Source organism: Erpetoichthys calabaricus, chromosome 4 (genome assembly GCF_900747795.2).
Source record: "Erpetoichthys calabaricus chromosome 4, fErpCal1.3, whole genome shotgun sequence".
Taxonomy (NCBI): domain Eukaryota; kingdom Metazoa; phylum Chordata; class Cladistia; order Polypteriformes; family Polypteridae; genus Erpetoichthys; species Erpetoichthys calabaricus.
In genome coordinates, this window is record NC_041397.2 from 235,181,125 (window position 1) to 235,199,774 (window position 18,650).

The window sequence follows — 18,650 nt, forward strand, 5'->3', positions numbered from 1 at the left end:
GAAAAGGCACCTAGATGTTCAGGAGACTATTAGCCCAAGCAGAAACATAACATACCTGACATCTATGGTACTTTACAGGAGTGATAAATGCTTTATTGTCTTAACAACATCAGTTGTTGTTACATCAGTCTAGTCTGGCTGCGCCGTAAGATGGCTGCACCGATGAGAGCTCTGAGTCATCTCAGCAAAAAGTTATTATTTATTTTCTTACTACTCACTCTCTTTGTGCGTACTACTTTATCACACTTTCAGTATGACCGGCAAACACTATTGGAATTACATTCATCAGCCAGTTCGGATTTTACAACAGTTTTTGATATCGCGGACACTGTACTGCCTGGAGTCTTTTGCTTACTCGCGCGACGCCAAAGGAAAACAAAGAGGCGGAAATGCGCCGGAGTTCTGTGACGAACCCGACAGAGAAACAACAAGCCTCCTCTGCCTAGCATCCTGCTCGCTAACGTTCAATCTCTGGACAACAAATTAGATGAGCTGCGCGCACGGATAAAGCACCAAAAAGACATCACGAACTGCTGTGTTTTGGCGTTCACAGAGACGTGGTTGGAGCCCAGTGTACCTGACTGCGCAGTCACACCAGACGGGTTCACAGTTTATCGGGGAGACAGAACGAAGGACTCAGGCAAGTCGAGAGGAGGGGGTGTGTGCTTTATGGCTAACTCTTCTTGGGCTAAGGATGTGTGTGTCTTAAAAACGCACTGCTCACCGGTTCTCGAGCTGCTGACCATTAAAGTTAGACCCTTTTACCTCCCGAGGGAGTTCAGTTCCGTTCTCCTTTCAGTTGTTTACATCCCTCTACAAGCTGATAAAGCTTCGGCTATGGATGAACTGTATGATGTTATCAGTGGATTAGAGAACACTAACTCAGAAGCAGCTTTTATTGCGTTGGGAGACTTTAACAGAGCAAACATGAAGAAAGTTCTCCCTAAATACTATCAGCACATCTCTCCCCCCACAAGAGGTGATCAAACACTGGATCATTGTTACACCTTATTCAAAGACTCCTACAAACCCCTCCCTTGACCAGCTTTTGGAAAAGAAGACCATTGCTCTATATTGCTGCTGCCCACATATAAACAAAGACTTAAACAGGAAAAACCGGTTTACAGGGACATCTACAAATGGGACAGTGAAGCTGAGGGGGTTTTACAGGACTGCTTTGAAATAACTAATTGGCAGATGTTTGAGGATGCAGCTGATGGCAACATTAATGAATTCACAGACTCTGTCACAGGATATATCAGCAAGTGCATTGATGATGTTGTCACTAAAACCTCCATTTGCATATATCCTAACCAGAAACCCTGGGTAAATGGGGAGATTCGGGCTAAGCTCAAGGCGTGGACCTCTGCCTTTGGCTCAGGGGACTCTGATGCATACAAAGCAGCCAGATACGACCTTCGGAGGTCCATCAAAAAGGCCAAACGGGACTACAGGGACAAAATGGAGTCAAGCTACCACAGCTCCCACACCAAGCGCCTGTGGAATGGACTGTGCTGCATCACTGACAATAAAAAGAAAAACACAGTCAGTGTTCAGCCCACTGCATATCTTGCAGACGAGCTTAACACTTTCTATGCTCATTTTGATGCAGCCAACAAAGAACAGGTGCTATATCCTCAAGGGGGCAGTGAGTCTGTCACTCTGATCCTTGAAACGTCTGACGTGAGAAGGTCCTTCAAAAAGGTCAATCCTCGCAAAGCTCCGGGACCAGATGGCATCCCAGGCCGTGCCCTCAGGGCGTGTGCTGACCGGCTAGCAGGTGTGTTCACCAACATCTTCAATCTCTCCCTGAGGCAGTCAGTGGTCCCTACTTCCTTCAAGGCATCCACCATCATTCCTGTCCCAAAGAAACCGGTGGTCTCCTGTCTGAATGACTATCTCCCGATTGCACTGACATCGGTCATTATGAACTCCTTCGAGCAACTGGTCAAAGGTTACATCTGCTCCTCCCTCCCCGACATGCTGCATCCTCTCCAATTTGCTTACAGAGCAAACAGAGCTACAGAGGATACCATTGCGCTAACAATAAACACTGCCCTCACCCACCTGGAAAGAGGAAATACATATGTAAGAATGCTGTTCATAGATTACAGCTCGGCATTCAACACCATCATCCCCTCAAAACTCGTCTTGAAGCTTGACGACCTTGGGTTGGGGATGACCATCTGCAGATGGATTTTCTCTTTCCTCACAAACAGGCCCCAGGTGGTGAGAGTCGGCAAACACACGTCCTCATCACTCATTTTAAACACAGGAGTGCCGCAGAGCTGTGTGCTTAGCCACCTCTTGTATTCCTTGTTCACCCACGACTGTGTTGCAAAACACGGCACAAACACCATCATCAAGTTTGCAGACGACACAACCATCATAGGCCTTATCACTGACAACGATGAGACGGCCTACAGAGAGGAGGTGCTGGCATTGAGTAATTGGTGCCTGGATAACAACTTGTCTCTTAACGTCAGCAAAACCAAGGAGATGATCGTGGACTATCGGAAAAAGCAAGGTAGAGAACACCAGGCCATCTACATCAGCGGCGTAGAAGTTGAAATGGTTAACAGCTTCAAGTTCCTCGGAGTAAACATTACCGAGGATCTCTTGTGGACCCTTCACATAGACACTGTGGTTAAGAAAGCTCGCCAGCGGCTCTACATCCTGAGGAGGCTGAGGAAGTTTGGCATGAATGCCAACATCACCTCAAACTTTTACAGGAGTGTGGTTGAGAGTCTGCTGAGGGGCTGCATTACCGTCTGGTATGGGAGCTGCTCTCCCAGCAGCTGGAAATCAATACAGAGAGTGGTGAAGGCAGCAGAGCACATCACGGGCAAGAGTCTCCCTGCCATTGAAGACATTTACCTCCATCAGTGCTTGCGTAAGACAAACAGCATCATAAAGGACCACAGTCATCCAGCACACCAGCTGTTCTCCTTGTTATCGTCTGGCAGATGATACAGGAGTCTGGCTGCTCGGACTACAAGACTTAAGAATAGTTTTTACCACCAGGCCATTCGACTCCTCAACAGTAACACCTGAACACTTACATACACTTAGATAGATAGATAGATAGATAGATAGATAGATAGATAGATAGATAGATAGATAGATAGATAGATAGATAGATAGATAGATAGATAGATAGATAGAGTAATCCCTCCTCCATCGAGCCACCCGCGAAATAGGAAAATCCGCGAAGTAGAAACCATATGTTTATATGGTTATTTTTAGAATGTCATGCTTGGGTCACAGATTTGCGCAGAAACACAGGAGGTTGTAGAGAGGCAGGAACGTTATTCAAACACTGCAAACAAACATTTGTCTCTTTTTCAAAAGTTTAAACTGTGCTCCATGACAAGACAGAGATGACAGTTCTGTCTCACAATTAAAAGAATGCAAACATATCTTCCTTTTCAAAGGAGTGCAAAGCAAGCAGTCAAAAAAAAAATCAATAGGGCTTTTTGGCTTTTAAGTATGCGAAGCACCGCCGGTACAAAGCTGTTGAAGGCGGCAGCTCACACCCCCTCTGTCAGGAGCAGGAAGAGAGAGAGAGAGAGAGAGAGATAGAGAGAGAGCCACAGAAAAACAAAGTCAAAAATCAATACGTGCCCTTTGAGCTTTTAAGTATGCGAAGCACCGGTGCAGCATGTCCTTCAGGAAGCAGCTGCACACAGCCCCCCTGCTAACACCCCCCTACGTCAGCGCAAGAGAGAGAGAGAGAAAGAAAGTAAGTTGGGTAGCTTCTCAGCCATCTGCCAATAGCGTCCCTTGTATGAAATCAACTGGGCAAAGCAACTGAGGAAGCATGTACCAGAAATTAAAAGACCCATTGTCCGCAGAAACCCGCGAAGCAGCGAAAAATCCGCGATATATATTTAAATATGCTTACATATAAAATCCGCGATGGAGTGAAGCCGCGAAAGGCGAAGCGCGATAGAGCGAGGGATCACTGTAGATAGATAGATAGATAGATAGATAGATAGATAGATAGATAGATAGATAGATAGATAGATAGATAGATAGATAGATAGATAGATACTTTATTAATCCCAATGGGAAATTCACATTCTTCAGCAGCAGCATACTGATACAATAAATAATATTAAATTAAAGAATGATAATAATACAGGTGAAAAAAAACAGACAATAACTATGTATAATGTTAATTATTAACGTTTACCCCCCCTGGTGGAATTAAAGAGTCGCATAGTTTGGGGGAGGAACGATCTCCTCAATCTGTCTGTGGAGCAGGACAGTGACAGCAGTCTGTCACTGAAGCTGCTCTTCTGTCTGGAGATGACATTATTTAGTGGATGCAGTGGATTCTCCATAATTGATAGGAGCCTGCTGAGCGCCCTTCGCTCTGCCACAGATGTTAAACTGTCCAGCTCCATGCCAACAATAGAGCCTGCCTTCCTCACCAGTTTGTCCAGGCGTGAGGCGTCTTTCCTCTTAATGCTGCCTCCCCAGCACACCACTGCGTAGAAGAGGGCGCTCGCCACAACTGTTTGATAGAACATCTGCAGCATCTTATTGCAGATGTTGAAGGAAGCCAGCCTTCTAAGGAAGTATAACCGGCTTTGTCCTTTCTTGCACAGCGCATCAGTATTGGCAGTCCAGTCTAATTTATCATCCAGCTGCACTCCCAGATATTTATAGGTCTGCACCATCTGCACACAGTCACCTTTGATGATCACTGGGTCTATGAGGGGTCTGGGCCTCCTAAAATCCACCACCAGCTCCTTGGTTTTGCTGGTGTTCAGGTGTAGGTGGTTTGAGTTGGACCATTTAACAAAGTCCTTGATTAGGTCCCTATACTCCACCTCCAGCCCATTCCTGATACAGCCCACGATAGCAGTGTCATCAGCGAACTTTTGCACATGGCAGGACTCCGAGTTGTATTGGAAGTCCGATGTATATAGGCTGAACAGGACCGGAGAAAGTACAGTCCCTTGTGGCGCTCCTGTGTTGCTGACCACAATGTCAGACGTGCAGTTCCCAAGACGCACATACTGAGGTCTGTCTTTAAGATAGTCCACGATCCATGCCACTAGGTATGAATCTAATCCCATCTCTGTCAGCTTGTCCCTAGGTTGGATTGTGTTGAAGGCGCTAGAGAAGTCTAGAAACATAATTCTTACAGCACCACTGCCTCTGTCCAAGTGAGAGAGGGATCGGTGTAGCATATAGATGATGGCATCTTCCGCTCCCACCTTCTCCTGATATGCAAACTGCAGAGGGTCAAGGGCGTGTTGAACCTGTGGCCTAAGGTGGTGAAGCAGCAGCCTCTCCATGGTCTTCATCACATGTGATGTCAGAGCAACAGGCCGAAAGTCATTCAGCTCACTAGGACGTGATACCTTTGGGACTGGGGTGATACAAGATGTTTTCCAAAGCCTCGGGACTCTCCCCTGTTCCAGGCTCAGGTTGAAGATGCGCTGTAGAGGACCCCCCAGCTCCGATGCACAGACCTTCAGCAGTCGTGGCGATACTCCATCTGGACCCGCTGCTTTGCTGGCACGAAGTCTCCTCAGCTCTCTGCTCACTTGCGCTGTTGTAATTATGGGTGGGGATGTCTTTCCTATGCTGGTATCAGCAGAAGGATGTGTGGAGGGTGCAGTACTCCGAGGTGAGAGTGAGAGTGGGTTAGGGTGGTCAAACCTGTTAAAAAAGTTGTTCATTTGGTTTGCTCTCTTCACGTCTCTCTCAATGGTGGTACCCCGCTTCGAGCTGCAGCCAGTGATGATCTTCATCCCATCCCACACTTCCTTCATGCTGTTATTCTGCAACTTCTGCTCCAGCTTTCTCCTGTACTGCTCCTTCGCCGCCCTGAGTTGGACTCGGAGTTCCTTCTGCACGCGCTTGAGCTCATGCTGATCACCGTCTTTAAAAGCCCTTTTCTTCTGATTCAAAAGGCCCTTGATGTCACTTGTAATCCATGGCTTGTTGTTAGCATAGCAGCGTACTGTTCTTACTGGAACTACAATGTCCATACAGAAGTTGATGTAGTCAGTAGTGCAGTCAACAACCTCCTCAATGTTCTCACTATGAGATCCCTGCAGGATATCCCAGTCTGTAGTTCCAAAACATTCTCTCAGAGTATTCTCAGCCTCCGGAGTCCACTTCCTGAATGATCGTGTGGTTACAGGTAGGACTCTAACTTTTGGTTTATAGTGAGGCTGAACCAGAACCAGGTTATGATCTGCTTTCCCAAGCGCAGGCAGCGGGGTGGCGCTGTATGCATCTTTAACGTTTGCATAAAGTAAATCAATAGTCTTATTTCCCCGGGTGTTACAGTGCACATACTGGGAGAATGCAGGTAATGTTTTGTCCAGCGTCACATGGTTAAAGTCTCCAGCGATTAGCACAAGCGCCTCAGGGTGCTGCGTTTGTAACTTAGCAACAGCGGAATGGATGATGTCACTCGCTGACTCCACGTCTGCCCGAGGAGGAATGTATACAATAACAACAATGACATGTCCAAACTCTCTGGGCAAATAGTAGGGACGTAAACTTACGGCCAACAGTTCGATATCCCTGCAGCAAGTGGAGATTTTGACGTTAACATGTCCAGAGTGACACCACCGTGTATTAACATAGAGAGCGAGTCCTCCTCCTTTGTGCTTACCACAGGTACTTGCATCTCTGTCCGCTCTAACTGTGCTAAACCCGGGTAGCTCCACGTTGGCATCTGGGATGGTGTTATTTAGCCAGGTTTCGCAAAAACACAACAAACTGCATTCTCTGTAGGTCCTTACATTTTTCACCAGCGCAGCCAGTTCGTTGATCTTATTTGAGATTGAGTTTATATTCCCCAGAATCACAGAAGGCACCGAAGGCTTGAAACGCCACTTTCTCGCAAGCCGCTTCTTTTTTAGCTTAGTGCCGGCTCTGCTGCCACGATACCGCCTTCTTACCTCGTCGGGTAAATATGGAACCACACCGGCACTGGCATTTGTTCTCAGCGCCCGAAGTTGAGTACTTGAATAGGCGAGTCTCGGCGTGTTAAAATCCATGCCCACGTTGTAAAAGTAAGTGTGTCCAGGGAAGGAATCCACATAAAATAAAGTGGTAGGAGTGATCAATAAATAAAAATAGAAAAATAAAAGTAGAAAAGTACACATACATATACAGTCATACACGGAGCTGCTGAAAAGGCTGCCACTCACGGCGGCGCCGGATGCACATACATTACACCTACATTGCATTACATCTACATTGCACTACTCACACACAAACTGTACCTGCACACACTCTGAATACTGACTGGGACATGCATCTGCACGTTATGGAATATGCATCTGTACTTATAAAACATTATCTGTGTTTATTTTTAACTTGTAATTTTTTTTAATTATTTTTTTAGCTTTATTGGATCTAGGCTGAGTGACTTGTTTTCCTCATCATGCACATTTCATTGTATGTTGACCCTGTGTTAACCTATATATAACATATAAACCTAAACCTAAACCCAAATATGATGCCAATTCAATTGTAGAGCATAATGAAGTCAGTAATCATTATTCCCCAACAATCAATTTAATGCAAATGTGCTTAGATATATGCAGGCCCTCTGCAAATCATTCTGAATGGACTCATGAACTTCTTTAATCTACAGGCCTTCTAAAACTCAATGTTGGTTTTGAAGGAACGCCTGCTAAGTTTGCATTAAAGGCCACTTTCTTTAACTTGATAGCTTCATTTACCACAAGTCTTAAGGTTACGACGGCCATTACCCATTAGCAGTTTTTGAGCTTTAACAAACAGGCACTCACCTGTCATTGTGAAGACGCCAACCAAGATGCCAATATTTCTCCCTCCTACCATGGACACTTCGCTCCGCGCCCCTATACATTTTCTTTCCTCTTTCTTGGACTTCTTGGATGCCCAAATTCCAGTGACCAGAATGATTAAATAAAATACAATGACGGCGATCAATCCAGGGATGTTCAGAGCCATCTTCAAAGACAGGGAACACATGCCTTCTGTTATATATTGAGCAGTGTGAAGTTGGCAGTTTAATTCCCCTTTTATTCACATTGTCCCATTTTCATGCAGTTGATGTTTGATCACTACTATTGATGGGTCCCAACATTGGTTAATGCTTTGTCTTTGTGGGCTGTCGAAATAGACTAAGCAGGTCAGAGAATATTATGTTATGATATATGATCACTTGCATGCTAGTTAATTGGCAATTCTTAGCTAAACTGACCACATACTGTATGAGTGAATGTCTTCTGCAGTGGTTCAGTGCACTATCCAGAGTTGGCTCCTGCCTTATGCCCAATGATGTCAGAAGTATTATTTATATAATACTCAAAACACTTTACATTGAGAGGGGGGAGCCATTTCAACCACCACCAATGTGCAGTAGCCACTTAGGAAATGTGATGGCAGCCGTTTTGCTCCAGTACAATCACCACACATTAGTTTTTAGGTGGTAAAGGAAGGAGGGAGGGAGACAGTTACTCAGTAAGGGACAGGGGATGATTAGGGGGCCAGAATGTCCAGGTTGTGATGGGTAAATTAGCCAGGACATAGGGAAACACCCTACTCTTTATGAAAAATGCCCTTGGGTCTTGAATGAACACAGATTCATGAAACAAGGTTTTACACCTTCTCCAAAGGATGCTGCCACTTTTAGAGCAAAGTGTCCCCTGTCACTGCACTGGGGAGTTGGGTTCCACACACAGACAACAGGGTAAGCACCCCCATGCTGGCAACACCAACATCTCTTCCAGCAGCAACCCAAGCTTTTCCTAGATGATCTCCCATTCAAGTACTGGCTGGGTGCGAACATGCTTAGCTTCAAGTGGATGACCTGTTCTAAAGTGTAGGTGGTACGGCTGCTTAGCTGTTTGGATACTGTATGTCTCAGGCCCCATGACTTAGAACTGGACTAAATGAGTTTGTAAATAAAGAAATGGACATATGATATTTGATCAATAATTATTAACCATGTAGCAGGCTTATAAAGGGTTCAACTAATTACAGTAGCCACCTAACCTCTGAAATACAAATACTTGATCCTCGGTGACAGTTGATGCTGTAAATTTTAAAAAGTAAATGAAAATTATTATGAAAGGATGACCACCTTATTATAACCAGGGCACATAAACACACCAGCTGTTGTTTCTGCTTCGAGGAGATACCATACGTGTACTCAAAATTGTATTCTCTATGAGCCAGGATCTACTGCTTATAGGAATTCCATCCATCCATTATTAAAACTGCTTTGTTCAGTTTGCAGTTACAAGAAATCACATCTATGATGGCAGCATCAAACAGAAAGCTGTGACCCTGTAATTTAGCTTTACCAGTCAAACTAAGCGCACAACATTGGGTTGTAGGAAAGAGGAAGAGGAACAAAGGGACAACATACAAACTCCATTACAGAAAGTAAGGTCAAAAATCAAATTACCACCTGAGAGCTGCGTCCTCACGTCTATCTGTGCACCTTCCTCAGTATTAAAGTTCAGATCACCACTAAAATGATTAGTTTTATTAGTTCGGCCAATAGCTATAAGAATAATATAATAACTATGCACCCGCTATACTGTTTCCTTCTGCCTATCAAATCCTTTTCCAATCATTTTTATCTGTTTATTTGTACTTTAATGTAGTGTTTATATGGCTGCCCTTTATCACATAGAGTATTTGAATAACCTGTCTTGAACTTTCTTATCTTGATGCTTTGAACTGCAGTCTTGTGAGCCATGCCAATTGTCTGGATTTTGTGCTCAGTGCAAAGCTTCCTATAACACTGCCTGATTTTTTTGAGAAACATTTTAAATAAAAAAAATAAAATAAAAAACAAATAGTTTTCATTAACTAATCCTTAACCCAAGAGTTACAAAGTAAACTGAATTAAAGCCAAGAGGCATTTACTGGAAAGACATTTCTTATTATTAAAGAACAAGGCAGGTTTAATAATAACGAAATTCATACATTTTGAAGATTTGTTTCACTAGTTGATAAGCTTAATTTCACTACACACTCATCCACGCACAAAGAGTTACGAGTGTCTAAATCTTATCTGTACTAATCCGTCCAAGTAAAAAAGACACACCTACCTTCTTGAGATATGCTGGCAATCCTTAAATTTGCAAATGATATAGAGATTTAGGCAGCAAACAAAGCTGATATGGCAAGCATAAATAAATTTGCAAATGATATAGAGATTTAGGCAGCAAACAAAGCTGATATGGCAAGCATAAAACAATTCTCAGCTAAGCCAAACAAAATCCAACTAACTCTATTCTGAAGACTCTGACAACTGAAATTACTTCTGCTGCCACTAGCTTGGCCAATAAACGTCATGTGATCCAATTCAGTGACAGACAGCAGGCTCCATTTTGGCTCCTGGAGGACACCCATTCTGAGCCACAATGGTACCATTGCAGAAGAAATTTAAGTGGATTATTAAGAGGAAAGTAATTCTGTCTCAGAATAGTTTGTCCTTTTTATTACTGTCACCTTGCTAACATTTGTGTTACTTTTTCTTTCTTAAATCATTATACCTGTTTTGCTGCTGTTCATTGATATTCATTTATATGGCCAGTTAGCAGCAAAAGTGTGATCATAATGCTATGTTTGTGGGGTACAGGTAATAAGGGACCCAAGATGAGATAGAGCCCGAACCCAGAAAGCTAATATATCTGTCTGTTCTCTGACTGCTGACCCATTTAGGACTGTCTGCCCTTAAAAGCAAACATTACTAACTGTCTTCATTTTAGATGAGCAGGTAGGAAGGAGAGGCGGGCTACAACATGTTGGCTGTACTCACTGAACTGCCAGAAGCGCTCCCAGGACAGTGTCTTAAAGTTTTCACATAATTTACAACAATGTTTCAATCTGACCAATTTACAAAGCCCTCCTCTCTCTTAGAGCATGTTAAATAGAAATAAATATCAGTTTTCAAAGCTTAATAAAATTATAGCAGACATAGTGGTAATAGAAGTCTTGACATGTAAATAGAGTACAGCCATAATCAATGAGAATGCATTTATTTAATATTAAACAAAAGCAGCTTACCTACATGTATTTAATTGTAAATGATGAATAGATTCATTTGGCCTATATTATTTGAATCTATTAACACTAGAATTACCAGAGTCTACGAAAAAACTCGTAGATCTGGCCCACCTTAAAACCATTCTCACCTCTCTTTTTTCTTCTAAATGTGCCGATTAAGACGAGCCAGCAAGCACCGGCTATTCCATCCCCCACCGTCGCAGAACGTTCACTAAGTTTTCCCAGCTCATGCCTTGTTTGAGTATTTGGGAGTGAGTGAACTGCTATAGTTTTAGAGTGGAAATAATAGATCGTTATTTGGAACACACGCATTTCATGTGTGTTCAGTTTCTACAGTAATCTGTGTAAACACATTTTTAAAACAGAATCATTTTTCATATTTTAGTAGTAAATGACAAAATGTAGGCATAAACTATATAATATATGAAGCCTGAAGTCCAAAGATTAGGTAAACACTTTCACAAAAGGTTAAAGAAAAAACAACAGTTTCCGTAGAGTAGTGGTAAGATTTGCTGACTTGTAATCAAACGTCCCCGGTGTAATCAAGAGTCCCCGGTTTGATCCTGACTTCCTCCTATATTTGCTGTTTTCAGTAATGAGCTGCTCTTATTGTTAATATTATACAGTACACACATACACTTGGTTTGCGTCTGTAACACACGGTGTACATTTATAGGACTTGTAAAAGTTTCTGGTTTTTTTTCACTTTTATTCTCTCTAAATCACGATCACGATACATACTAAGTCGCAGATAGTTGACACAGACTGCTCAGCCAATCAGTGCGCAGCAGGCCTGTTGCGCCTTAGAGACCCGAGTTCGATTCCCCGCTGGAAAGAAAGTGTTATTTTTTTTTTAACCATATAAAGTGGTATGCACTGTCAGTCAGTCAGATCGTTGTATTTTCATGTGGGATGCTCCTTTTAAAATATTATTTTTAACAATTGAGACTGCAATTAACATGAACAAGTGTCTTTATAACTGTTATTATATGATATATATATAAACAGCTAAGGGGATAGATAAATAGCTATAGCGCGTCTTTATTTGATCAAAATAAATAACATGCGAGCTGATTTATTTACTTATCTTCCTACAGCATAAAGTCACAAGTGAACTGTTGAGCTTCCTCTGTTTGATCGTCAAGGGCATGCTCAGAAATTACACGTGTAGGCTAATGCCACAAAAAACACTTTGGTACGCGAGCAATGGTACGAGAATGCAGTTAGACTTTTTTGGGCACATACACCCCGCTAGTGTTTAGATCTGGACGGTGTAGCGTTGGCGAGCTCTGTAAGTCGTGCTGTTTCTTTGAAGGACAGGTGATTGGCAGGATGACACCGGACTTTTGCCTTTATGCCTGGTGCAGCTGCGTTGTTCTTTTATGTGAGTTGACATTTCTTGCGGGGAGGGCTTCTGTTTTCTCCGATCTGAGTTCACCTCTGTTATAGCGCGTCTTTATTTGAAAACAGCAGGAAATAAAGTTTTCCAGGCGCCAATAAATCAGAGCCGAAGGATACAAAAGAAAATATCTGTGAAACATATAACAATGAAAAAATAGTCAGAAAATAGATACAAAGATAATATAATTTAAAAAAAAAACAGTGTGAGCCCACTAAATGAACTGATCAGTCCTAGATTTGTGCAACAATTATTGACGAGAATATATCTTGAAGCATAAACAAGCATAGCATCAGCAGAAACTGAACAAAGTGTCACTGGATTCCTGACTGCGTCATGTGATGTGAAGTGTAGGTCTGGCAGATGTGTTTCGACAAGATCCCCTTCTTCAGGGCACAACAAACCAGTGTTGAACTTAAAAAAATACAATAAAACAATAAACAAGTAAAGAGAATACAATATATACATTAAACACATCAAACTAGAGACTTTGAACTACCTATTGAATAAAGTCAGGTGCTCACAATAGCAGATGCCTTATCAGTCAAATAACCAAAAACAGAAAAAGTAATTATAAATTAATTATAACCAGATGTATAAGCACTTAAGGAAGAAACTACTTAACAAGAGATGAAGCTTGTTATACTATGTGTTTTTTTTATTAAGTTTAATGTCACTGTTCTCTGTGCCCACTGTTATGGACTCATTCATACAGGCAGACCAAATATGGTACACAGGGCACAGCATCAGCATTTAGAATTGCCGAGCCAAGCACAGGACTAGATAGCCACAGACAACTGGACAATTGAATAGTCAGCCTAAAGACAGACTAGTATATTTCTGTCTTTTGTCAGTACACCATCTTATTTCCTTGTTGGGAGTATAAGAACTGTATGTAGGCATTGTGCTATTCCTGTATTTTTTGAAGGTGGGGCTGGAATCCTTCCTGCCCTTGTTTGGAACCAGAGAAACGCACCCTGCACATGGAACAACCAAAATAAAAGGATGGACCAACGACCAACACTTTGAAGCTTCTGGGTGGAAGAGTATGTCTTCCGTCCGAGGCCGAGCAGAAGATTATGTCTTCTGTCTGGCTAAAATCCTTTCAGCGTGGCAACGAAAGATGACGGACTGCACAGATCAAGAGTCCCACAGCTTGATATGTCTGTCATAAGCTTCCCGTTTGTAATGCCGCATGAAACCATCAATAAAGAGCTAGAGTTATCCTAACTTGTCGTGTAAGCTTGTAACTGTCATTTTGCATGCTGGGTGGGATAATACCTTTTTAATTTATAATAATTTATAATTCAGGTTAATTAAAACGCCGCAATATAAAAGAACACATTTCCAGAGAGCTAATGCCTCTTAAGGAAACACCTCACCAGAAATTAATAAACAGTCTTGACTGAGGGGCTTGTAACTAGATAATAGTAAAACCAAACACAGTACAAACTCAATAAAATAGAACTAGAAAGCCAATGTTCAAAGCTGTGTGAAAATAATGAAAAACCAGTTTACCTCACACAACTCATATGCAACACAGAAGTCTGTGACTGTCTGAATGGAAATAAAAGCAAAAGGATGTAAAAAAAACTCAGGGGTATATCACACAAAAGTCTAAATGAAAAATCCAGTCTGCTTCCATGTATAACAATAAGTTATCAAAGTTACTCCGACGAGGGTGTGGTTTTATTAGTTCTAAAATGGCAAAACATGGGTCTGAAACTTTGCGGTTTGTAGATGTTTAATAGTTTTGGCCCTGATGTTGGTTTTATATATATATATATATATATATATATATATATATATATATACTGTACATATATCAACAATGTGAAACAACAGCAAATGAACAACAACAAAGCAAGTTTCAGAAAACAAATGCATTTTGTGCAGTTTTTAACACGTGCAGTCTTCTTGAGCATACTTTTAGCCCCCTTTTCAGTAGATTAAATTAAAAAATAAATAGCAACTACTTAGCAGCATAGTGTCACAGGAGGTATTGTTACTACCTCACTGTACTCAGACGCTGGTACAATTTCTTGCTAGGTGTAACTTCTGTGTGAAATTTGTGTGTTCTGTCTGGAGTCTTATGAGTTTATGTTTTTATGAGTGTGCCCTTCACTGAGTGACCTTCTTTTGTGGGTCTGTCTCTGCTCTGTCTTATCATGCAAGGGTACATACTGACTCCAAGTAACCCTGCTGTCAAAACAGTTAAACAACTAAATGGTTTAAAATTTAGTCATTGCATGAACTCTGGTTGATCATTTCCACTTTGCTCAGTAGTATTAGGGTGTTGTACCATGTTAACCATTATGAATGTACAGAAAAGCCAAGCAAAATGACACCTTTTATTGGCTAACTAAAAAGATTACAATATGCAAGCTTTCAAGGCAACTCAGGCCCTTCGTTCAGGCAGGATGTAATCCTAACGATTGTAATCTTTTTAGTTAGCCAATAAAAGGTGTCATTTTGCTTGGCTTTTCTCCACTTTGCTCAGCATAAAGTACTCCAGTGTGCTGAACATATACAGTGCATCCGGAAAGTATTCACAGCGCATCACTTTTTTCACATTTTGTTATGTTACAGCCTTATTCCAAAATGGATTAAATTCATTTTTTCCTCAGAATTCTACACACAACACCCCATAATGACAACGTGAAAAAAGTTTACTTGAGGTTTTTGCAAATTTATTAAAAATAAAAAAACTGAGAAATCACATGTACATAAGTTTTCACAGCCTTTGCTCAATACTTTGTCGATGCACCTTTGACAGCAATTACAGCCTCAAGTTTTTTTGAATATGATGCCACAAGCTTGGCACACCTATCCTTGGCCAGTTTCGCCCATTCCTCTTTGCAGCACCTCTCAAGCTCCATCAGGCTGGATGGGAAGCGTTGGTGCACAGCCATTTTAAGATCTGTCCAGAGATGTTCAATCGGATTCAAGTCTGGGCTCTGGTTGGGCCACTCAAGGACATTCACAGAGTTGTCCTGAAGCCACTCCTTTGATATCTTGGCTGTGTGCTTAGGGTCGTTGTCCTGCTGAAAGATGAACCGTCACCTCAGTCTGAGGTCAAAAGCGCTCTGGAGCAGGTTTTCATCCAGGATGTCTCTGTAGTTTGCTGCAGTCATCTTTCCCTTTATCCTGACTAGTCTCCCAGTTCCTGCCGCTGAAAAACATCCCCACAGCATGATTCTGCCACCACCATGCTTCACTGTAGGGATGGTGCCAGGTTTCCTCCAAACGTGACTCCTGGCATTCATGCCAAAGAGTTCAATCTTTGTCTCATCAGACCAGAGAATTTTCTTTCTCATGGTCTGAGAGTCCTTCAGGTGCCTTTTGGCAAACTCCAGGCGGGCTGCCATGTGCCTTTTACTAAGGAGTGGCTTCCGTCTGGCCACTCTACCATACAGGCCTTATTGGTGGATTGCTGCAGAGATGGTTGTCTTTCTGGAAGGTTCTCCTCTCTCCACAGAGGACCTCTGGAGCTCTGACAGAGTGACCATCGGGTTCTTGGTCACCTCCCTGACTAAGGCCCTTCTTCCCCGATCGCTCAGATTAGATGGCTGGCCAGCTCTAGGAAGAGTCCTGGTGGTTTTGAACTTCTTCCACTTATGGATGATGAAGGCCACTGTGCTCATTTGAACCTTCAAAGCAGCAGAACTTTTTCTGTAATCCTGTCTCAGAGGTCTACAGACAATTCCTTTGACTTCATGCTTGGTTTGTGCTCTAACATGAATTGTCAACTGTGGGACCTTATATAGACAGGTGTGTGCCTTTCCAGATCATGTCCAACCAACTGAATTTACCACAGGTGGACTCCCAATTAAGCTGCAGAAACATCTCAAGGATGATCAGGGGAAACAGGATGCACCTGAGCTCAATTTTGAGCTTCATGGCAAAGGCTGTGAATACTTATGTACATGTGCTTTCTCAGTTTTTTTATTTTTAATAAATTTGCAAAAACTTCAAGTAAACTTTTTTCACGTTGTCATTATGGGGTGTTGTGTGTAGAATTCTGAGGAAAAAAAATGAATTTAATCCATTTTGGAATAAGGCTGTAACATAACAAAATGTGGAAAAAGTGATGCGCTGTGAATACTTTCCGGATGTACTGTAGATTCTAATTATACATTACTATGACTATAGCACATTTCCTCTATTAGAAAAACAAAGATTTTTGCTTTACATCTTATAAAATGAAAGTGACAAAAAGGATCTTTGCCTTAAACTGCCTAAAGGTTTTGTCATTACATTTAAAATGTGACCTGCCATCCTCTATTCCTTCATCTTGGAATACTATTTTTAAAAGTGTCTCCCATTCTTCCAAAATCCTGAATTACCCAGTCTGCAAGACAAATAAAGTTTGAGTCTGGCCACTGGATCCATTTTTGTTCTCTAAAAGCTCCCAGTATTTTTCTCCATGCTTTGATTCTTCCTCCTGTCACATTTTTCTGGTTCTTCTTTTCTGACTCCTTCTCCTTTCATCTCTACAGGTCTTTTCTCATGCACTGTTGAGGCCATGTAATCATTGGCTTCTAGCGGTAAATTCCTATTTATCTTCTAATCTCTGGAAGTCCCAATCTGTAAATTGGTTGCTCTTGAATTCTTTGCATTGAGGGTCAGTAAGTCATCTGGTTTCATTATCAATACATAGCTTTTAGTTTTATTTATCAAACTTAGTTTCAGGCCCTTTGCTGTGACTGCTGCAATTTCTTGTGAATATCCTGGCGCCTTTGTTTTCCATTTGTATTTTCTGGGCCTAGGTTGTGGGTAGAGGGCTATGAGAGTGTGTGTGGGGGTTGTTGTTTTACTCTCTTCGTTTAAAACTAGTTGCAATTATTTCACTTCTTGTACCTGCTGAAATCAAAAAGAATCGCAAAAAATACAAAAAATGTCTCCCAGTTGAATACACTGCTGTTAGCTGACAGTGGGTAGGCATTCCCAGTCACAGAGCATTTCAACCTTGCATGGTTTTGCAAGGCTAGCATTTTACCAAACAGACTAATTGGATTGTTTTTGTGTTTATTTTCCTCTACATATTAACCTGAAATCACTAACTGAAGTGCAGTGAAGTTAAATTTTAGAAAGTTGATTGATTTCATCTGGACATAGTTCTTTTCCAGGGAGATACGTTACATTACTCATCCACGTGACTTCAATCAACTTTCTAGAATTTCCTTACCTGGATTATTATGCATGCATCGAGATGGTGAAGTTAAAGAACAATAATTGATGAATGGGACAAAAAGATTGTAACACTTGAACTGTAACTGTGGTGCTAATTTTTCTCGTAACATTGTGTCTCCCATCAGTGCAAGGTGCTATTGGAGTGGAATCTTTGGCATAGGGACATTTGTAATGCACTTGGAAAGTCTGGAAGCTTGGGGCCCCAAAAAGAAATGCTAGGGGGACCAAAACATGAATGTGATGGAACTTGGCTCTTTGGCTAAGCAAATAAAAAAACCTTCCATTTGTATCGTACTGTCCTAATGTGTGTACCATTTCTATGCACTTTACGAGTATAGATGCCTTGTAAAATGTACTCATTTTATTTTTATAGTTGAGGCACAGGTGGGTTAAGTGACTTTCTTATGTCCACGTAACCAATCAAAGGAGAATTTGAAAAGAAACTGTAATATGTCTTGTACGCTGTAAGCTATCATAGATAAAAGTTCCAGCTAAATATGTAAATGTGACATTTTATGCATACTATAGCTTTTCTCTCTATCAATTGACTTTTTTTTATCTATTACGTGTGTTTGTATAGGTTATTTTAATGTCAGTGTTAATTATTTGAAAATGGCCATATTATTCAGTAAGTCTCCCAAGAATTTTAGCAAACATTTTATTGTATGTGTAGCGATATGTGGAAATCTGATCTGCATTTCAAATTAAATAACATAAAATTATCTATTATAATACATTCTCATATGTCATGGTGCCAGAGAGTGGCAACATATTGCTATTGGTCAGAGATTTTCTTCTTCTTCTTTCGGCTGCTCCCGTTAGGGGTCGCCACAGCGGATCATCTTCTTCCATATCTTTCTGTCCTCTGCATCTTGCTCTGTTACACCCATCACCAGCATGTCCTCTCTCAGCACATCCATAAACCTTCTCTTAGGCCTTCCTCTTTATTTCTTGCCTGGCAGCTCTATCCTTAGCATCCTTCTCCCCATATACCCAGCATCTCTCCTCT

General features: G+C 41.6%; 1 protein-coding gene across 1 annotated transcript in view; it reads right to left on the minus strand.

Moving 5' to 3' along the window:
* Positions 1 to 8,247, minus strand: part of LOC114651223 (high-affinity choline transporter 1-like) — a 43,759-nt gene extending 35,512 nt beyond the window's left edge. The window contains exon 1 of the mRNA XM_051927067.1: positions 7,791 to 8,247. Within this exon, the coding sequence (XP_051783027.1) occupies positions 7,791 to 7,995 (205 nt within the window). The 5' untranslated portion in view covers positions 7,996 to 8,247. The remainder of the gene's footprint in view (positions 1 to 7,790) is intronic.
* Between the last annotated feature and the right edge of the window lie 10,403 nt (positions 8,248 to 18,650).